The 22,987-nt window shown below is 39.9% G+C and overlaps 1 protein-coding gene across 3 annotated transcripts in view; it reads right to left on the bottom strand.

Annotated features, from left to right (window-relative positions):
• The window catches only part of crybg1a (crystallin beta-gamma domain containing 1a), a 46,832-nt gene that overhangs the window by 6,904 nt on the left and 16,941 nt on the right, over positions 1-22,987 (bottom strand). Inside the window, exons 2-12 of one of the 3 annotated variants that reach the window (XM_044165623.1) lie at positions 18,755-18,896; positions 12,166-13,619; positions 9,801-10,936; positions 5,153-8,985; positions 4,189-4,227; positions 3,967-4,085; positions 3,434-3,611; positions 2,729-2,868; positions 1,730-1,856; positions 1,604-1,639; positions 165-325 (exon numbers count right to left, since the gene is read on the bottom strand). In XM_044165623.1, the coding sequence (XP_044021558.1) occupies positions 165-325; positions 1,604-1,639; positions 1,730-1,856; positions 2,729-2,868; positions 3,434-3,611; positions 3,967-4,085; positions 4,189-4,227; positions 5,153-8,985; positions 9,801-10,936; positions 12,166-13,619; positions 18,755-18,896 (7,365 nt within the window). Of the gene's footprint in view, positions 1-164; positions 326-1,603; positions 1,640-1,729; positions 1,857-2,728; positions 2,869-3,433; positions 3,612-3,966; positions 4,086-4,188; positions 4,228-5,152; positions 8,986-9,800; positions 10,937-12,165; positions 13,620-14,977; positions 15,241-15,892; positions 16,043-18,754; positions 18,897-22,987 lie in introns of those variants that run through there. The other 2 variants (XM_044165624.1, XM_044165626.1) reach the window with 2 other exon arrangements.

Raw genomic sequence — 22,987 nt, 5'->3', positions numbered from 1 at the left:
TGTTTTGCACACATAGTGGTAGATTAAAAAAAAAAACATTTACTTTAATCTTATTTGATTTTAAGAAGACAAAATATCCTAATGGTTGGCTGCCTGCCAAACAAAGGCTTTGGCTGATGATGACGATCATCCCCCTGCATCTATTAACTCAAACACATACTTACAGACCACCAAGTATCTTTATAGACCCCACTGTAGATAATGTCTTCTTGTTCTCGTCCGGTTTGCCTGTTTTTTCCTCTTCCGGTTCTTCTTGCAAGTTGTACACATCACTGTCGACCTCTATGCACTCTCCATCAAAGTTGGGCTTCTCAAACACGAAGGCCTGGATGAGGGAAGGAGAGGAAAGAGTTAAAGATGAGCCATAGTTGTAAACACAGGGCTTAAATGTGTGTGGCCCTATATGTGTGGATATGCTCTTCATTTAATCGACTAATCGTTGCAGCTTTTTGCCGCGTTCCAGTCAAAGTCAGAGGTCGGAATGTCCCAGTTGAAATTTCCAACTTCCGCCCTCCAAGGGTTCCAGGCGCACGACGCCAAACGTAAACAAAAAACATGGCTGACCGTGACAAACTGATGTTTCTTTGGCAAGTGTACACACAATTGAACTCTCAACAGTGTAGCCTTCTTGCATATAGACACGAAACAGAGGAGGAAAAATTACGCATGAGGTAACAGGCGCCATTATACATTTTATTTTACGCCACTTTTATATTTGGAAACATATCTAAATATTCCATTCACTAGCCAAATACAAATACCAGCAACTTATAACACTGGAGACATATTTTGACATAAATTTACATGCAGTACAGGTTTTACTATATAGTATGTATTATTTTAATTAAATACAGGCAAATACTGTATACTTTACGTTGCCTTTTAGTTGATGGTGTACCATTTACAATGTGTGCTTCCATGGGTGCTGCCATTGTTGTGTGATGTCAGACTGCTTCTTCACGAAGTCGGGGTTGATGGATTTGCCCCGAGTTTACAAGTAGGAACTCCGACTTTGAGTGGCGTTCCATTGTACTTTGTCTAGTAGGAGGTCGGAAATTCTCGAGTTCCGAGTTGTCTGGAACGCAGCATTAGTTCTGCCTGCTTGACCAAAAATCTGAGCATTATGTATGATCCCCACGGGAGTTTTGAATATCATGTGAAATTATTGCTTCAGACTGTTTTTTAGCTAAAGTCTTTTCCCTCCTTCATCCAAAATGTTTAGACGAAGTCATCCATGCTTTAATATTTGGGGTATGACTCTTAAGTTTCTCTAAATCTATAAATTATTTTAGAGTTAATTCTGAGCCTTAGCAATACAAATGCATGAACAAGCTGCACTGTTTCTCAACCCCATGTGAATTTGAGTCAAGCCGTTAACATAATGAATAAAATCAGTTATACATGCTTTGGATAAACTGTTGTGATTCATGGTACCCACTCAATATCCACAACAAAGTTTCCTTTCTCAACCATCCCTTGTCTCTAAACTAGATTCTCCAAGGGCTAATATAACATATAAGACTTTGTGTTGACACTCGTGTGTTGTTTCTTTAAACAACAGATATTGATACATGCAACAAATGTAATGTCAAGCAGAACACACCTTTAATTCATTAGGATGATCCACCCTTATTGGTCCCTGTAATGAGAGACCCATATTTGTCAGACCAAGGCAATTGACAAAATGACAGTATAGTGCAAACATATATGCATATTTCATGTACTGTACCATTTGGAGGGGTCTGAGAGACCCGATGAAGGGCTCAGGGAAACCCCAGGTCTCTGGGCTCGGATACTCCCCCACTCCCAGCACTCCTACAAAACCTCCAAACCCTGGATCAGTGTACACCAGCCAGCTAAAGACCACAGAGACAGCATGGAACAGCAGAGGGTGAGAAAAAGAAGGGGGGGAAGGACAGCTGAGTGGCGCACTTCTAAAACCATACATTACGGTTATGGCACATGAGAAAGTAATGACAATTTAGTGACTTTTGTATACACAGTACTTTGAAGAGGCAAAGCTGTCTTATCCTATTACATAATGAAGGGACTAAATACTGTACTTTCACCATCTACACCATGAGCCAGTTTAAGTGCTAACCATCAATATTAAGCAGGAGTTATGACAACCACAAGCTCTAGTCTGCAGCACGCATTCCTTCATAGACAGAAAACAGATGCTGCACACAGACTTTGTGAGCTTTAAAACTACTAGTTGGTAGCATGGTTGCCACTAACAATGAAACTGAGAGATGTTTCCATAATGCAACATCCCCATTTACATACATTCCATGTTACTTTAAATGACACAAAATAACTGTTGGCATAAGAGCACACCTGCCAACATTTAGGTTTGAAAATATGGGCGTTTTTTTGGGCGGCGGCGGCAGGCTGTCCTGCCCTGACATTTGACAACATGTTAGCTGGCCCGTCTGCCTGCGCAGGGAGCAGCTGCGCACATGCCCCTTGGACTGGGGTGTGGTTTGCCATGTTGCGGTAACAGATGGGTTGAAATGGGTATGTAGTGTGTGTATTGTATGTGTAGATCTGGCAACTTTGGTGACGTCAGACAAACATCCAAAACTTGGATCCGTGTATTCATATTAAAGTTTGAGGGCCATGCAAATTAGGGAAAAACAGCAAAATGGGAGGATGGCCTTGAAATACGGGAGAAACCCGGGAAAAACAGGAGTGTTGGCAGGTATGCATAAGAATCATCTGAACTTACACTCCAGAATGGACCTTAATGGAGCCAGTGGTCTGGGGAATCCCATAGGAGCCAATCTCTACAGTGTCGTCACAGTACGACGACATCCTCCCTAACCCATTCACCTCTGCAAACAGGTCAATTCGGGGTATGCTATAGTCCTATAAAACACAAAATAAAAATACAATTGTGTGAGAATTTCCAGTTCATTCATTGGAAAATTCTTATTCATAGATGGGGCGGGATTTCATTTGAAGTTTTTGATATTTGTGCTAACACAATATGTTTTTGATACCTTACTTTGAGTATTATAAATGTTTTTCTACAAACCCTTTTCTTTTTTTCATTTAACAAAAGAAGCAAGAAACTTCAAAAGTGAAATGCTTTTTAAACACAAGCAACCAGACAAAAACTTTGCCTAAATACAATACAGTCTAAAATTGGCAACATTATGAATTATATCAAAAACTGTCTGATAAAATAATAAGTAAAATATAAAACTAAGTAAGCAATGAGAAGGACACATTTCTGTTGAAAACAAAAAACACTGAGGTTTGATACCCAACGCTATTTAGGAATTCCACAGGTATCATTTGAACCATAGGATCTATAAAACTGGCACAGGAATTCTAAGAGGAAAACAACATTACAGGACATACTGTATAATAACAATAACATAATAATAATAATAATAACATAGGATTGCATCAGTACTAAGTAACTTACCCTAACTGCCAATCGGATAGAACCTATGACTACAGGTGCTGTTGGTACAGGCTGACCCATCTGGTCTAGTGTCGTTGGAGTTCCCTCCTCTGCCCACATATTCACTATGTTCTCCGTAGGACCTTCCTCAAGGGCGATGATCCGACCCTCGAAGCCAGGTTTTTCATAGAGGAGCCAGCTAAAGAAAAAGAAAGTTACATAATCAAAAATCTGAACCTTTTCTCGTTATTGATAGTTTAGGGATAGCTAAAGGAGATAATTAAACAGCTACGTGGAAGGCTCTATTAGATACATGCCTATGATGACAGAGAGATACACAGAAAACAAGTGGAAAAGTTCTGGGAGGATGGCACGGAAACAGTGCAGACATATTACCTGGATAGTGATTTAGATTATACTGTATCAGCAAAAACTTCAACGCAGAAGAGGACAAAGTAATGTTCTCACCCTATAGGTTGTAGTAAATTACACTTATGATCATCAGCATTCATATTAAACCTGCAGGGACTTCAGACTAGCACAAAGACCCTTACCATCCTCTGATGACTCTGACTGAGATAACAGGGGACAGCTTCAATGTGGTGGCATCCTCTACATCACAGTGGAGTTCAAACGCTTCCCCTTCAAACTGCGCATGTTCATGTATGACAATCTGGACGAGTAAGTAAACATTGAATTAAAATATGTAACAGCAAACAAATGTATTATTGACCAAAACATTATCTAAAATGCAAGTAAATAACATTTAATCATACCTTTCCAGGCCTTTTGTGGAACCCTCTTATTGCAGGTATCTGAAAGAAATATTATACATATTTTGATTATGAACTTCACCTTCAGTCCTCCAAACAGTAGAGCTAACTTACTTCATCAATTATTTCTAGAATTAAACATTTCTTATCAGCACCTGTCATGTTCCAAATGTGGTCATTTGAATTGATTTTAAACTGGATGTTATTTAACACTATTAATTATATAAAAGTGTATTTGTTTGGTCAAGTTTGCATTTTTACTACTAGCACCTATACTGGCAATACTATCTATTGGATGTATATTGGAATAGATAGATAAACGTAATGGATGAATGGATCAACATTTATCCCTTATGTTTAGCTATCTATTCAACCATTTATCCATTACTTTTAGCTATTTCACCATGTATCTTTTACTCTTACCTATCTAACAATTTATTCATTACATACATTACATTATCCAACTCAAGAAGTACCCCTGTTTGGCAATCACTGAGGTAGAATATACATTTTTATTTCTCTAAAGGGAGAGAAATTAACACATGCTGTGCAGCAGGTATTATGTGCACACTGTGTTCATCTAAACACAAACATGTTTTCTGCATAGTTCTGCTTTATTTGAATGGCGATGCAAATATCTTATTGCAATGTGTGACAGTGGAGCTTTAGCTGATCTTGTGCAAAATTCCAGACTGAGGACATGCTCCTCAGTCCTGTCCTCACTCGCAAATGATTCATGACTTTGTTGCAACAGCAAAATACACCCCAAAACAAAAGAACAGGATATTAAACTGAGACACATCACCATGGAAATAAACTAGGAAATATCAATGCTTTGTGCAAATGCCTAGCAGGTTTTGACCTGACCTGCTTTGGGCTGTGCATTCTCTAGATTGCTAGTAATGACTAGTAAAAAACTGAAACCACGATTATTGAAGCTCTTCATTTAAAATTTTGAAATTCCTACCTTAGTCTTAGAAGTAGAAAGTCCACTTCGAGAAGTCTGCTGGCTGTAGTTGCTGGTTGGAGGCAGTCGTGCAGGGTCCTTCAGGCCCACATCCACATTAGGTACTTCTGGTATCGAGGCCTGGTCCATCACAGTACTCCCCTCAGGATTTAGTTTAGTTTTAGATATCTGCGTAGAGCCCTGGGAGGCCTCAGATCCCCTTTTGTTCTTCTTGAGGTATTTCTCTAAATGATCAGGCAGCTTTATCTCCGTGAACGAGGGCAGAAGAGGAGGAGAGGAGGGGCTGAGTGCTGACTCACCTTGATCTATAACTTTCACACCCTCCTTATCTGCGTCTACGCCACGCAGAGGTGAATCAACAACTCCCTGCATTCCAAGTGAGGGCAGATCCTGTTGGTTAGATGAAAGTGTGCTATTTGAGGCGGACGTAGCTTCCTCTTTGGTTTTCCTGGAGGACCGAGGGGAATTCAGTAAGCTAGAGAGGATGGACATCCTTTCAAGTCGTGATGTCAGCTTCCCAGGCTCTTCTCCATTGTTTTGTCCCTCTTCTTTTCCTGCTCTGATATTTGTCCCCTCTTTGACTCCATCTTTTCCTTCCACCTCATCAAGGGATTTCATTTGGTCTCTAGATGTATGCATGGCATTATTGTGTGCATGTTTTTCCAGGGTCTGTCCTTCCCTATTAGCTGCTTTTTGTTTAATCACCATAGCTGGGGAAGGATCCCTAAAACTTTTGCCATTTTTTCTTAAGCCAAACTGGAATTCCTCTGGATCAAACGTTCTCTCAAAATGGTCCTCCTTGATCGCCGGCATGACAAAAGGTGGAGATGGGGAATTTTTACGAATATGCCTCTTTTGAGGTATTGAGAAAGGAATGCTGCCCTCCTTAATGCTTCTGATAAAATCATCAAAGTCATCAGGCTCAAGAGATTCATCCTCACTGGCTGAGGCATCTAGTCTTCTTTTATGTTCCTTCTTCTGTTTTTGATGATGTTCCACATCTAACCAGCTAGATGGAGATTCCTTCTTTAGCTCAAAACTTTGAGATGGAGTGGATGGTTTCGCTGCAGAGAGAGACGAACTGCCATTGAGTGTTGGCTTTGCAGGCTTTTGTGGATAATTGAGGTTTATGGTTCTCTCTTTTCTTAAAGTCTGCAGTTTCTGTTTCAAACCACTATCTGTTTTTGTTTTTTCTTTTGTGTCTTCATCATTCTTCTGAGCATCAGTACTTTTGAGTACTTCATCTGGAACAACAGTGGGCTTGTCTTTTTGTTCTCCACCAACTTTTTTGCTAGATGCATCTTTTACAAAAATGGGTTCTGACTCTTGCTTGGCATCTATTTTTGATGCCTTCATCTGCTGATCCTCCTGCTTTGTCACTTTATTTTCAACTTCAACACCCTCTTTAATGAGGTTTTTCTGTTCCTGTTCCTTATCAATCTTGCTAGCTGCTTTTTCAGTTATGAAAACAACTGGGTTTGCATTTGGGGCTTGGAAATATGTGGACTGATCAATGTTTTTCTCTGGTTTCCTAATCTTCACATGTTCATCTTTGACAATTGAGGGCTTCTGGTCCTTTTGGGTGCTAACTTCAGAGTTAGCATTCTCAATTACAATCTCATTCAACAAACTCTTTATTGGCGAATCCTTTGTTTCCCTTGTCTTCTCTTGACCTCCCTCAGTTTTGGTGCTTACCACCTTTAGTTTTTGAATTTGGCTTTCTGACATCATCTCTGGAGCTTCTGCTCTTACCGTTTCTGGTTCCTGTTTTAGGTCAGTATTTGGACGTTTGGATTCTGTTGACTTGCTCTTGTCTGGTTTTATGTCCTCATGTTGATCTCTAACAATTGTGGACTTCTGGTCCTGTTGGTTGCTAACTTCAGAGTTAGCAGTGGTAACTCCAATCTCATTTGGTAAACCCTTCATCGATAAATCCTTTGTTTCACTTTCCTTCTGGTTTGCTTTGTTATCCCCGACTTCCTCATCTTTGGTTAGAAGTACTTTGGGTTCCTGTTCATTTTTCACTGTTGATGCCTTCATCTGCTGATCTGTTTCCTTATCGCCACCCTCTGCATTTTCTTTTAAGAGGAACTCACATTCCTGCTTTGTATCGACCACACTGGCTGGTTTTTCATGGACTGCATTTCTTGCTTGCTCTGCCTCTGTCTTCTTCTCTCCCGGGGCATCTATAACTACTGTCTGTGGTTCCTCCTCTGAGTCAGGCTGTAAACGTTTCTCCTGTGATGATGAATGTGTTGGTTTCTCTGGTTTTGTAATGTCTTTCTCTCCTTTGTCCTCGATAGTTATGCCCTTGAGCTTCTTTTTGCAACTGTTCTGTGAGTCAGTGCTTTCCACCGCTGCGTCGTTCAGCTTTTCATTTGGTTTTGAGTCTTTCTCCTGTTTTTCAAATTCTCCTGCCAATAAAAGAGGCTCTTTGTCCAGCTTATTTTCAACATTCTTGGGCGATTCACAAACAGTCACAGTCACTGTTTGAATGTTCAAAGTCTCTGCTGGTTCCCTGCCAAGCTCCTCTTTACTTTTCTCCTCTACCTCAAAATCTTTTACTAAATCTCTGCTTAATGTGGGCAATCTATCATTTTCAAGAATGATATTTGTGGTTTGATCCTTCAATAACTCCTTTTGTTGCTCTGTACTGGCCACGTTAGCATAAAGTGAAACAGCAATGGAAGTGGCTGAAAGTACATCTTTTAGCTCAGCATCTTGGTCTTTTGAGGCCAATTTGGCAGGAAGACTATTATATTCGTCAGAAATGACCGTATTTGTTTTTTTAAGGGAAACACTATCGGGCATAACACCTTCCTCATCAGAGTGGGTCATTATGTCACAGTGAATGCTGTCAACCACAACAAGTTTGGCTGACATATCAGTTACATCCTCATGAGCTGGTATTGTGTCCTGAGCCAAAATGGCAGAATTTGTCTTTGGAAGGCCCTCCTCCTGGATTAAATATGGTTTTATGTTACTTATTAGCTGAGTCTCTTTTACATCTTCTGGACAAATCTTTGGTGAAAACAGTGTTTCCTGTTCCTGTGTGGTGTTGTCACTTTGAATGTGAGCTACATTTCCAGGTGAAGACTCAACTTTTGCTTGTTGCTTGGTCTGACACTGTCCTCCGTGGCTATCAGTCTCAGCATTATTTACATCAGTAACTGGCGACTGAGATGGACTTGCATTGACAACCACACTGCTAGGCACTACCTCAGCTCCTTGGCCTGTAACTGGGGTAACTTTTACTTCAGTGTTTTTCTTTGGTGATGGCTGGATTTTTGAAATCTCTACAGTTGTGGGACTGGTTATGCTCTCCTCTAATTCCTTTGTCTCTTTTCCTTTCAGTTTGATTTCACTCGTACTTGACTGATTGTTTGTGAGTTTTATTGTGCGTTCTTTTTCCTCTGTAGACAGAGACTTGAATTTAAATCTGTCACCACTGTCATTGTCCTTCACATGATCTGCTACGACACTATCTGATGCTTTGACAGCTGTCTCTGTGTTAGTGTTCTGATTTGAGTCATCCTGTTCAGATGTACATGTGCTTGGAGAATTCTGAGTTGGTGAATGTTTTCTGCATTTTACTTTGTTGGAGCTTCTCTGACCTCTAGGAAGCTTGCTTACAGAGGATGAGGGATCCGCTGAATCCTCTACTGGACCTTTGTGGTGTTTGATATTGTCACTCTGTTTGGAGAGCCTCAATGAGACAGATTTCTCTTGCTTGGTGGGAGGTGGAGAGACACACAAGGTGGGTGTGTCACTCTCTTCATGACTAATGCTTCTTTTAGAGAGGTATTTGGATGGTCTTGTTGACAGCATGCTGCCTGTTGGAAACACACACACACAGTTTTAATATAACAACAAAAAATCCTTACCTTAAAGGAATAGTTCGACATTTTGGGAAATACACTTATTTGCTTTCTTGCTGAGAGTTAGATGAGAAGATCAATGCCTCTTCTGTATCTGCACTATTAATATGAAGCTGGAGCCAAAAGCCGATTAACTTAGCTTAGCATAAAGACTGAGAAACAGGGGAAAAAAGCCCAGCTCTCTCCAAACGTAACAAAATCTGCCTACCAGCACCTCTAAAACTCACAAATTAACATGTTATATCTTGTTCTTTTAATCTGTACAAAAACCAAAGTGTAAAAACAACACGTTGTAGTTTTACATGTTTTGGTTTTTTACAGTTTTATGTGCAGGACTATTTCTTGGACAGGCGCAGTTTTTGTATGGATTAACCAAACAAGGTATAATTGATAAGTGAGCTTTAGAGCTGCTGGTAGGCAATTTTGTTAAAAGCCAGGCTAGCTGTTTCCCCCTACTTCCAGTCTTTGTGCTAAGCTAAGCTGACCAGCTGCTGGCAGTAGCTACATATTTACTGCACAGATATGAGAGTTATATCAATCTTCTCATCTAACGCTCAGTAAGAATGCAAATAAGCAAATTCCCAAAATGTCAAACTATTTTCTAACATGTGAACAATTTTTAATCCTCAAAGTAAACTGTGTCTACAAAGTTGATCTTTCATTCACTGTCAACAGAGGGGCCCAAGGACTTTGTTATGTCAGTGTAAACAGTACTGGAACTACCTGATTTACTGTCTAGCATACAACATGTTGTGATCATACTGTCTTACCTTTCTTGGGACTTTCAGGGAGTGGGGGTGGTGTCTCACTACCAGGTCTCTCGCCACTGTCGACTGGAGTTACTTCTTGCTGCTCTGGACTCTGCTTCTGGGCTGTAGTGGGTCTGTTTGAGTCTGTCTGACCAGATGTAATTTTTTTATTGTTGGTGCCACTTGTTTGAGTTATCTCATCCTTCCTCTTTCTTGTCGGAGATGAAATGGCCAACCGACTCTTTGATGCCAGGGAGGCATTATTCTCCAGATTGTTTTGCCCTTGTTTTTTGACATCCAGGCTCTCCCTGTCAGTTGGGTGTCCTGTTTTAATATTACTGTCCTTGCAGTCTTTCTCCACGCCATTTACCAGATTTATAGAATCACTGTCGACATCTGACTTTTCTTTAATAGCCTTTGTTCCTGTCTTGTGTGTTGTTTTTGTGGGAGAAATGTCTCCTGATAGAGCTCTCATTCCCTTGGCTTCTTCAAAACTTGGTTTCCTGCCAGGTTTGGTTGTAGTGACTGGAGATTTCAAAGATTCTCTGGTTTTGGGTTGTTTCTGCAGTTTGGAAGTGACCACTAACCCAGAGGCATCAGTTACTGATGTTTTATCTGATGTCACTGGTGATTTCACATCAGCATCTGATGTTGACCTTTTGGGGATTTTAGACTTTGAACCTGTTGCGCTTGAGGAGCCACTGGTGCTTTGGTCTTTTAATGTTGGTAACATAGAAACAGTTTTATCATTGCTATGTTCCCTCTGCGGTGGCATATCACCAGAAGTTCCCACTTTTGTGCTCTCTGTGGAGGCCTTAACCTTTGTTGTCACATTTTTGGCCTTGCTGCCAGCTGCTGAAGATGGGGTCTTTGCTCCACTTGCTGTGGTATGCCTACTTTCTGCTGCTGCTTTAACCCCTCGTTTAGAGGGTGTAGCCTGGTTAGTCCCTTGGCCTCTTACCCCAGACCCCACTGCTTGTGACTTTGCTCTGTACATGTCTGAGGTTGCAGAGATATCACCAAAGTCAGAGGCCTCAGAGTCTGTTTTTTCTTTAACTAGGGGTTCAGGAGTATTTTCGTCAGAGTGTGTTGTTGGTAATGGCTCAAGTTTGGCTTCCTTGAGTTCCACATTGTTGTTGTTTTGGAGGCTTGGAAGTCTGAAGAGAGAGAGAGAGAGAGAGAGAGAGAGAGAGAGAGAGAGAGATTAACAGAAACATCCAAGAGTAACCTTAATAACCACATACTGTAATTAAGGAACATTTTATTCTCCTGGTGGAATGATAGTATCTACATGCGAGTAAAATAACTTAAAGGAATAGTTAGACATTTTGGGAAATATGCTTTTTAAAAACTTAGAGTTAGATGAAGACTGATACCAATCTCACATCTGTATGCTAAATACAGTATGTAGCTGGAGCCAGCAGCTGGTTAGCTTAGCTTAGCATAAATGCTGGAAACAGGGAGAAACAGTTAGCATGGCTGTGTTCAAAGTTAACCAAATCTACATATTTAGCATAGAAACGTGAGAGTGGTATCAATCTTCTCATCTTACTCTCAGCAAGAAAGCGAATTGCTCAAAATGTCAAACTATTAATTTATTTTTATATTCTGAAGTTTTTGGTGGTTTAAAAAAAGTTCAAACTTGAGACGTAGCATTTCATTTGAAATTCAAAGGCAAAAGAGAAACTACTGTTAAAACCCAGAGCTATGTGAAAGAATCCCCCTGCAGTAGTTCTGAAACGATAAATCAAACCAAGTCCTCAGGTATTTTTCAGGCATGACCATCCATAGCCTGGAGTGCACAGCAACTCAAAAATTCACAAGGTATTACGTAAGTCTAGCCATTATTCATTCTTTCTTCTTTTGAGAGCAGTATCTGTATGAATGGCATGCTTTATTTTCTATAGGCATGTGTCTAAATGTAATCCTAAAGTCAAACAGAAGTGTGCAGGCAGTAGTCGCCAGTTGCACATTAAGTTTTGTAATGACTAACTTATTCAGGTAGTGAATTTACACCAGCAAACACAGCAAGGTGACCTTCATTTCAATTGATACTTGATAAAAAGAAAAATAATCCTGGCTTATTTATTACTACATTTATTGTTTAGTAAATAACAAATGCTTTTTAGAAATTTTAAGCGTAATCTACAGTACTTTATAGAAAAATGTCACTGTTTTTGTTTAGATGTACTGTATATGAATATTTCAGTGCCTCAGTGCAGGTTTAGCCTGTATTGTTCTCCTCTGGTACAATGGTGCATGGGAACTCAGAGCTCAGGTTGCATGCAAGCTTAGCTCTCTTTAGCTCCCCTGCTTTCTGTTTCTCCCAGGTTTAAAGGGACTATTAAACAGTAACCACAGAAAATTAAAATAGACAGATACTCACAGTTTAACTTCTGTTGTGTCTGAAGTCTTTGAAATTGAATCTCCGCTGTACACCTCTCCCGTCGCTCCGTTCCCATCCAAACTTGGCTCCGGCCTAACGTACACCTTCTGGGCAAAAACCTTGTTTTTTGAAGGCAGGTTCACAGTCTTGCGAGTAACACGAATTTCTCTCGATCTGCGTTTCTCCTGAAGTGAACTTTGCTTTGAGTGTGTGCCAGTGTCCGGCTCCTCTGGCTGCAGTAAGGTTGTTTGGAACTCCTCAGTAGTCGGTGCCAAGGAGATGGCTGTTTCTGGCAAGCAGCCACTGGACAGCAAAGTCTCTGAGGGGGTAGAAGGGCTGGCTGCAGTGCCCTGAGTGACTGAGTCATCCTCAGGAATTACTGTGACAGGTATAGCCAGTACGGGAGGCGAGTCTGCTCTGAAGCCCTCCTCCCCTTCTTTCATTATATCCTTCTCTTTGTCCTCCTCCCTCCCCCCTTCCTCCTCCTCCTCTCCCAGGTGTGTTTCCACCCATATGGCTTTGTGGAGTTGGACAGGAGAATCATCTCTGGGTACTTGCTCTTTCTCAGGTGAAGGGCTCCATGCAGTGGCTACAGTTTCACAAGAGAATATCTGAGCCGTCCTGTTGGCTCCTGAGTTTTCCCTTGCTATGTCGGGAGAGTCCTCATCTTCCTGTTGAGTCGTGATGATCTGTGAGGTGGATGACTGAGAGCCTAAAGTTATTCCTTTTAGGGCAGTGCTGTGCCCCTTCTCTCCAACTTTTACTGATGTTTTCTTTGATCCTAAGCTTATAGAGGTTAAGTTAGGTGACTTTGGTGCCTCAGCTGCCTCGGAAAGGGAGATTTTAAATGTTGACAGTGTGGTCTGGTTAACTGCATTGTCCTCACTGGAACCCTCTGGATTCTTCAGGGCACTTTCTTCCAAACTGACTTGTAGCCTCTTGCTTACTTCCTCCACCACTGACTCTGCAAAGCCTAGTCCTGAGCTTGAATCAGCACTTGGATGAGTGGTAGTAGCAAGGTCCAGAGTGGTGGGAGTCACATTCCCAGAATTCCTTTCGCCGCTGGCTGTGCTGATCCTGCACACATGCACCTCCCTCACACTGCTTCGGCCACTGCTGTTACTATCTGCGAAGGGCAGCTCTGCTTCATCTGGCAGCAGAGAAGCCATGCTTGAGGCACTGGGACTGGAGCTTTGGCTGAGAGTGTCACCACGCTCTGCTCCCGTTCTGGACTCTGCATAATGAGGCCCCGTTAGCTCACTGTCTTTTCGAGAAGGAGTTGGAGTCTTTAGCCCATCCTCCTGTTGAGACTGGGGTGAACGTGGAGACAAGGGGGATGTTGGGGAAGTTGCATCAGCAGAAGAGTCTGAATGCTTCCTACTACTGCTCTTCTTTCTCTTTGAGTTGAAGAAATTGCTGAGGCGATCAAACACTCCCCTCTTCTCCTCCGAATTCTGAAAGAGGACAGACAAGAAGCAGACACAAAGATAAATATTGAGGTGGAGAGAGCAGCTGACACACCCTTTTCTCTCTGGCTTTGCTAAAAAAAAACAAAAAACAACAGAAAATTAAAAATAAAAGGCATGCTCTTTAACAGATATGTAGCTGAAAGATAAGTGAGAAAAAATTACGTAATTTACCATACATTCCCTTTGAGGAACTGCAGTTAAAAATACCACACACATATATCTCCAGGTCAGAAGCTATTTAAAACAAACTTGAATTTAGTGGGAAGTCAATAAATGACCTACACCCTCTTATTCAATATGTTTGGAAAAAATGTGAACTTTTGTATTTATATCCACTTCGTAGTTAATTTATCTTAGCTGTATTATAGTGTATTATATTTAGATTTGCTTAGTACTTCTATTCCTGTGTGAAATGACGTGATAGTGAGCAGCTGTAACGAAAGTTTCCCCTCGGGGATCAATAAAGTATATCTGATTCTGATAGCTAATGTTTAAAATCCTATTAAAAGCCTATATAACATAACATAACCAAATAACCAAGCTGAACAGGTTAAATGGAGACACCCTGGTGCAAATAACAACACACCGGTAAAACAATCAGGCTGGAGTGGGATGACTAATGACTAACTAGACAGACAAAAAAAGGCTCAGCTCAAGGGTCACAGCTACTAACTGTACATAAACAATAAAATAGTGACAGACTGACTTAGGTCTAAAAAGAGCCATCAATGAGATATATCACTATTATACCACTATATTACCACTACCATTAGATTATTACAATTTTACAACTCTCCCTCGCTCAAAACCTAACACTGCCCACCATTGAGTCTGGTTCTGTCCAAGGTTTCTGCCTGTTAAAAGGTTATTAAAGGTTATTTTCTTGCCACTGTTGCCAAGTGCTTGCTCATGGTGGGATTTGTTGGGTCTCTGTAAATAATATTATAAAGAGTACAGGCTAGACCTGCTCTATAGGAAAAGTGCAATGAGATAACTTCTGTTATGAACTGGCACTATATAAGTAAAATTGAATTGAATTGAATATCATGTTTTAACATAGGGTACAGTGTGAAACAGCAGTGACTTCCAAATGTTTGTGTAGTCAGTTATAAACCACATTTTAGTGCTGCCATGGCACTTTTTAACAGGATTTATTTCAAGACCTGACAAAAAGGAAAAAACACCATACCAATGTAAAACACACCTTGCAAAACCTGGCTAACTCTAGTCACAGTATAAAGAGCACATGTTGGGACAAGAAGCATGAACCACTGTAAAAAACAACAACAAAAAAAACAAAACAACAGTTACAGACCACAGTCTAAAAAGAAACAGTTACATACCATTTTGACTTCCTGGAGTCTAAACTGGTGAATTCCTTTGGAGTTCTGTGTCTAATTAATGCTTGGATCGCAAAAATAGCAGATGAAAGAAGTTAATATGCACGTCTTTTAGAAGGCATAATGATCCTTAAACTAGGTAGTCACAAAAGTGCTGATCAAGTTAAATATAAAAGCCAGTGTCCTAGTTCTTTATCGGTCTACATAGAAAATAAAATAGTCAGTCCTCTCTTAGGAGCAGACAAACAGTACTGGCTGCAATGACTTGTGTGTGTCTACAGTTAGGTGTCCCAGCAAAGTGCCTGACTTGAGGGCATGGCCATGGGCATTTGCATCACAGCTACAGTGTAAAAAAAAGATTGTGAAAGATGGTTTACTTGGCAAACAAGCAAAAAGAATTCACAATCCAGTGAAAATGAAAGGGTGTGGATAGACGTGCTGGAGAAAACCCCACCCTTACCCATTCTAAAGCTGAGCAAATCAATAGGACATCTGTAATGTACTGCGCCTTCATTTAAGAAGAATTCAGTTTGTATCCGTTAAGACTCATTTAATCTATCTTTTAGATACAGTAAAATGGATCAAAGGTGCCACGATCCAGTGCTGTATGAGTATGTTAAATACATGTGCAATCCAATTAGCATTCCTCTTAACTACTCTGAGAGTTAAATGTCAATATTTCCTGGGTACTTTCTGAACAGGCACTTTTCTAAGATAAAAACATATTTCGACACACTCTCCAGTGTTGCCAAACATTCACATAATTTCACTGAGCAAACAGCTGGTAAAGACAGCCTGTGGCCCGGGTTTTCCAGTTCGTGTCTAAACAGAACGAAACACAGAAACTTAACTGAGTAGCCTCACTCAGATCAAGTATTTTTTTGGCTTTAATGTGTAGTCAAAGCAGTGATACTGTACCTCCTGGTCGTTTCGACTCATTCACAAATCCACCGTGTTGAAGCAGAGTAAATTAAAAAAGAGCAGAAATTGAGTATCCTGTGTCCAGTATATGTTTAAGTCTTGAATGGCTACCTGTCGTCGCTTTATGCAAAGCTTCTACTATTAGCTCTCCACTAAGCATTCCCCTTGTATTTACTCAAAGCAATGGCAAATGTCAGGTAGGTGGCGATATAGTACCACATCAGAGTGCATTTTGTCCCACTTCCTTATCAGTCAAACAAAGCTCTGCTTCATTCTCTGATCTCGGCAGCAGAAACTTTTAAAGGCACACACAGGAACAATGATGTTGATCTTAATTACAGTTAAACTGCAGGCTGCAGGGCACTGGATCTTTCAGAGTGCATGCCACAACATGTGTTTTGTGTGTGTGTGTGTGTGTGTGTGGGGTTGTTTGCTATAAAACCAACAAAATTAAAAATTTTTCTTATTGTTATACACTCTAAATATGACATGCTTTAATTCCTGAAAACTTTTAATAAACACAGTAACATACTCAAGCATCACTTCCTAACAACTCCCACTGACACAAACATCACTGAGAGCAGGTTTGACAGGTTTGCGTCAGTGGAATAGCCCAGGGACAATGAGATCCCATAGGATTATGTGCATCTTTTCTTAAAGGGGAAGCACACTTTTACAGCCCCTAAATATGTTATTTCAATCACCTATGACAGGCTAGTCTGTCACTGAGCTTTTACCACTGTCCCCTACAGGCAGAAATGAGAGAAAATAATCTGAAACGGGTGATGTCATGGAGTTGTGCAGCTGTTTGGAGAATAAACTGGAAAGGAAAGCTGAGCATGGCCAAATCCCAAAGATAACCCTTATGATAAGCATGGAACCTGCACAAAATAGCGATTGTAAAAATCAAAATCAGCTACAGAAAAGTAATTTAGATTATAACATACTATTCTCACTTGAGCTGTGTCTTCTATTCAATGTTGAGTGTATAGGTACACAAAACATACCTAGTTAGTCAAGGTGGAGATCATTTCTATTTTATATACTGTTTATTGTGTATCAGTGCATCACATTTTATAAACTCATGTTTTGTATATAAAGCCTTTGTCAATAACTAGAAACTAAACCTAAACCAAAAAGCACAATATTTCCCACTAAAATGTACAGTAGTGGAGTAGAAGTATAATGTAGCATTAAATGGAAATACTCCAATAAAGTACAAGTACATCAAAATTGTAAAAAAAAAAATAAAAAATCTTAAAAGTAGAAAGTAGAACAGTAACTCCAAGCATAATGGTAAGTCATATACTGTATACTTTGTATGTATTAGCAACAATACTTATTTATTTCATTTCTTTTGATTTTGTTACTGTTGTTACTATTTTAAATGTATGTCTCATTTTATATTCTTTATTTCTTTTCTTTACAAAAGTGTGATGGTGGGCATGGACCTCTTTTTTTTTTTAAAAGTTTTTAATACAACAAACATTTTCAGACTCTCGAAGCCTTTATCATCACATCTAAACTGTTACTATAAATACAATTCAGAAAAATAAAGTTTACAGAATTCCATTATACCCACAGCAATCAATGTACTGTATAGTGTTACTTTGTTTATTTTAACAGCTGTGCATATTAACTTTGATTGTATGTTTTGATCATGATCATTTAAAGTATCCCTCCACTCAAAAATGTGTTTTTCTTATGTTTAAGTCCCCTGAAATGTCAGACCTTGATTTTACTGACTTGTATCTATGCAAAGTTTGTCACTAGAGAGGTGTTTTCACATTCCTCTACTGAAGGGGGAGATGTCTCTACACTTCCCTAAAATCTGAGATTCAAACGTACAAGCTAGATTTGGGACGTCACAAATTCGAAAGCCAATCGCAATGCCACCGACAAAGAAACCTGAAACCTCCAGCGCAGAGATGACTTGTGAGTACAGAAAGCGAGAGTTTGCACTAAGTTAGCATAGCGAAGGTTGTGACAGCAAACATGGTAGAGTGTGCAGTTTTTGGATGTAAACCGGATCCTGGAGCTTCCTTCCACTGTCTACTAACGTTACGTAATAACAATATGAACAAACTGTAACCTCGCAGCAGATATTATTGTATGTTTCACAACCACTAAGGCTGTGTCAGTCACTGCAGTTACAAGCTAACAAACAACAGAAACAAATAAACGATGCTAACTACATTTACCATGCTGATACGTCTGCTAGTCGCCAATTTTGGTGCACAATAGACTCCTCCTCCTTTTTTACTTTTTATGTGGGATAACCACGTTAAACAAAATATTAATCATAGCAGAGTATTTTTACATACATATTTTTAAAGGCTTGCTAATTTCCAGAATAAGGGATTAACAGAGCCATGAATGAATGTGGCTCCTCTCTGCGGCCACCTTTAATATGTTGTCATTAAAACGACAGCCTGGCATGTTGCTGAAGCGATAACAAAATCCACCTGATCTCTAGTAGCTGATGAGCAGGTACAATAGTTAGCTAGCTACCTTCAATGTGCATGCACGCACGTCAAAGGTCAGAGGACGCAATCAAGCATTTCTCAAGGAGTATATTTGAATTCAAGCATAGTCCTAACTTTGGAAACATAACGGTTAAAATGAAGCATTTTGAAAAGTGCACATGTATGCATGCACACACAAACACACACTTCTTTTCCTTTCGGCTGTTCCCTTTCAGGGGTCGCCACAGCGAATCATGTGCCTCCATCTAACCCTGTCCACTGCATCCTCTTCACTCACACCAACACACAAACACAAACACACACTAATTTGTAACAGCTTAAGTTTTTAGTCCAACACTGATAATAAATGTGAAAATGTGTTAATAAAACCAACCTTGAAGAATTTGGAGGGTGAAGTAGTGCTGTATGGCTGAGTCATGTCAAAGCTGATCATGGAGGTGGACTCAGAATGAGGGTCCCAGTCCGATTCAGTCTGGAAACTGCACTCTGTGGAAACACTCATCTGGTCGTAACTCCTGGTGGAGAGAGAGAGGCAGGAAATGGAGAGGGGGGGGGCACAGAGGATGTTATGTCATTGGGCTTTGTTTCTCCTCTCAATGTACAATGCTTGTTACAATGTTTTGTAATGTACTGAGTTTTCAATAACAAATTTAAAATAAAACAGTAATGAGAGTAGAATGACTGATTTGTGTGATCTGTAATTTATGTGCACATGAGTGCATGTGCACACCATTTTAAACGTAAGGTCTAGTTCAAAAAGTTACATATAGGATCATGGGCTGTACACAGTCAGTGTTATCATGAGCAATATACAAATAAACGTCTGGTGTGGGACATGTTAGTGTTCTTAGGTGCACTGGCACCTCTGATTGTTCTTAACTGCAGTGACGTTTCCTATTCTGCTTTTGTGTTTAGTTGGAAAAACACACAGAGGAGAGAGACAATATGACGGACAACATTCACTACCCAGCGGCAAACCACGCACACTGAGCAATTAGAGTGCCATCGAGGATTCTAGAACACGTGTGAGGCATGCGGAGGTGCATCTATTTCAAGAGGAGTGGCTTTTCTGCAGCTGAAGTTAGTCAGCTGCCTTAGACGAATCACACCCAGTCTGAAACCAAAGAGTCCTCTGAGCAACAAGCAGTCTAATATAATGACAAACGACAGACAGCATTCCACCTCATTTAAACAATAGATGTGCTAAATTTGTACTTTAAGCAATGCTGTACTGTGTCTGCAAGATAGTACTGTCATATGACACAATCATGGGTTCAGCTCCACACAGCGCACAAAGATGGCAGCCTCAGGGGCTTTCTCCCAAAGTGCAACAAAATGTCAGTATACACTTAGTAAGAGAGGACATAAATCCAAGACCTCAACTTACTCCAGGATATTGTTTGTCAAGCCATAACAGCAGTATGACACACATATTGTTGGCACCTGTGGCAGTAATTTTACAGTAGTTCCCTTTAGCAGCACCTTGTCCCCAGCCACTATCACCAGGGCATGTCTTTGCAATGTAGTGTTTCCCCACAAGGGGGCAGAGCTAGATTGGTTTACCAGGAAAGCTGGCCGAATAACAATTCAGTTGACATGAATTACCATGGCATCATATTCAGCGCCAAGACTTTGACGTCAAGCAGTGCCGTTAATGACTGACTGGTGTACTGAATGTGTAAAATACTCCGACTAACATGGAAATGAACACCTAAGTTTCTGCAGCAGTCGTTTGGTGTAAAAACAGATACTGTAATTTACTTTGTCATGTCATGTTAAATAATCTAAAGTACAGTATGTGGACATTGGATTATTCTATGCTTTCAAACTCTGAATTGACAGAATTAGAACAGTAGATCCAGAGGGCTTGTACGTAGATATTCTCTCATATTTACATTCTTTGTGCAGGCTGAGCTGTGGGATGAATTGACCACACCTCACCTGATATGATCCTTAGCAGCTTTAAGTTTCCACTTGATAAAACAGGCTGATCACTTTGCTGGAGCTATTAAAACCAATAAAGATACGTACAGTTTATCACAGTCTTGTTCATAGGTACACTTTTATCTATTAATGTTGATTTAAATGTAATTTAACATATTGGACAAACATATACATTCAGTGAGACAAGCATTGAATGTAATTAGCAATTAGGACTACTAATCAGGACTATGGCCTCCCTCCACCTACCAGTTTGGCCAAGTAAATCCCCCTATCACCACCACAAGACCACCCAGGATGCCAGTAGGCTTTAATTATTTAATAAATGTAATTTACTTTATGATGCATATGCTTCATCCTGTCTCTCTACATTTCCTATTTTTCCTCCAAGCAACATGCATGAACTTGTTTTAAATCTAATATGGGCATATGGGAATTAAAATTACATCAGAGTCTGATCATGCTGATACATGCAGGTGAAGAGAGTAACAGGCAACAGCATATACTACTCTTAGCCTGGATTAATGCTGCTGCATCAAATGTACAGTCCCGCTGTAGATGCCTCCAGCATGTGAATTGATTTATAGTCTGGCGTGGGATTTCACACGTTGACTGACATGGCACCAGAGCAACAGTAGATGGATGTGCCCTACAGTATCAGGCGGTGTCGGGTATTCACTTGGTGGTTTTGCCAGATCCCAAACTTGTCTAGTGTTACTGAAAAGAGGGACAATTACTGAGCGTTTCTTCAACATCTTTATGACCAATGATCTCTAGCGGCAAAGGAAATTCGAAGGAGAAAACATAAGCAGCCCTAGCTGACCAATCAAAGTACTTGTGGTCTCCAAATTGGAATCTTCATAGCTGTTATAATCCTGACGAGCAGCTACTGTATATTTTTAAGGAGGTGCATGTCAGTTCCAGCAATGCAATAACCCCCTTACAAGTATCTAGCTTAAAAATTAAAATATATCTTGTATTTGCACTGTATTGCAGTCTAATTAGGATACTGTTAGTGAAAAAATGGTATTTGTGTACTTTTTGTAGCAAGACTAAGACAAGGGGTTTGAATGTAATTTGAAGTAGAAGTATAATGTGGCCTAAAATGGAAATAGTCCAGTAAAGTAGAAGTACCTCTTAATTTGACTTAATAAGTACTTGAGTAAATGCACATTCCACCACTGAAAAAAGTTAGCTCTAGAAAAGTAACAAATGTCAAAAGCAGAAAGTAGAAAAACTGTAACTCCAAGCATAATGGTAAGTCAAATATATTCCGTATGTACCAGCAACAGTACTTTCTTATTGATTTTCTTTTGTCACTGTTGTTACTATTTTAAATATTGTCTCATTTTATACTCTTTATTTCTTTTCTTTACAAGTGTGACGGTGGGCATGGACCACAGCTGTCAATATGAATTCTGTTCATTTAGAATTCTATTTAAGTTTTTAACACAACAAAAACAATATTACTATTTAGGTTAACAATTAAAACTGAATTATTGAAACATGAAGGTTATTGTCCTTAAAATCAATGCTTTTATCAAGAAATGAGCAATGATTTTAAGAAAAAGAGTCATTCTTTACAGTTGCAATGAAAACTATGATTAAACTGCAGATAACTACTTTTGAAATGCGCACATCCATGAAAGAACAACTGTCAACTTTAGTTTTCATTGGTTCGAAGGCTCTTGGTGCAAATATGAAAGACAAACTGCCAATGCTTTATTTACTTTACTTTAAAGTCAAATAAAAGCTAGCAAATAATATAATAAAAACAAACACATCAAACAGTGACGGCTGGGTTTTAGAGCTGGGAAGGTTGGAGGCCAGTGAACAGTAAAAGCATACTGTGAAGGGAAAAAGTGACAGATGCACTCTGAAACCTTTGACCCTAACACAACCTTTAGGCTGTATTTCAAAAGAGTTTGAATGTCTGCAAGCGCATGTATCCAAAGGCCAGTTGTCATCTTCAAAACAGTGACAGGTCACTGTGAAAGGATAATTGCTATCAATGCATCCTTAACTAAAAGTGCTTTTGAGAAAAACCCCTGACCTTGTTAAAGAAAAGTTACAGAATCAGTTGGGTTAAATCTGTCTCCCCACCGCCTTGTCAACGTGCAGGCACAAACCAGCTCCAGCTTGTCTGAACCTTTCACTTTGTTGCACCACAGACAAAAGCTCTACTGTTGTAAGGGCTCAATTTATGAGATTTTAACGAGGAATGTTTGCTGTTACGTCTTTGACACACCATGGTAACTGATGTAATTCCTCAAATATTTCTGGGGGTAAAAGTTTCTTTTTGATTTGATCTAATATTGGGTGTACAGATGGAAAAGTAGAAGGTAGGTTTAAGAAAGTTGAGATGGCTGGCTACCTTTCCGTCACCTCATCTAGTCTTTTTAAAGACAGCTGGTAAAAGTGAGAAAATGTTGGGCTGTGTTCGAAATCACATAATAACGTACTGCCTCATACATAGTAAATCAGTTTGTAAGAAGTATGCCATAACCAGCAGACTGTTCACACCGAAGTATACTTAAGCAAGAGACGTCTCACCCAGCCCGCGGCTCCCTCACATCTCTGAAAACGTTGCAGCAAATTTCCAAAAAGGCGTTATTTGGATAAACTGACCACATATTGGTAACCTAAATGGTTAATTTCTCCCCCT

This window comes from Siniperca chuatsi, linkage group LG15, assembly GCF_020085105.1.
Source record: "Siniperca chuatsi isolate FFG_IHB_CAS linkage group LG15, ASM2008510v1, whole genome shotgun sequence".
NCBI lineage: Eukaryota > Metazoa > Chordata > Actinopteri > Centrarchiformes > Sinipercidae > Siniperca > Siniperca chuatsi.
This window is presented reverse-complemented; position numbering and strand designations above follow the sequence as displayed.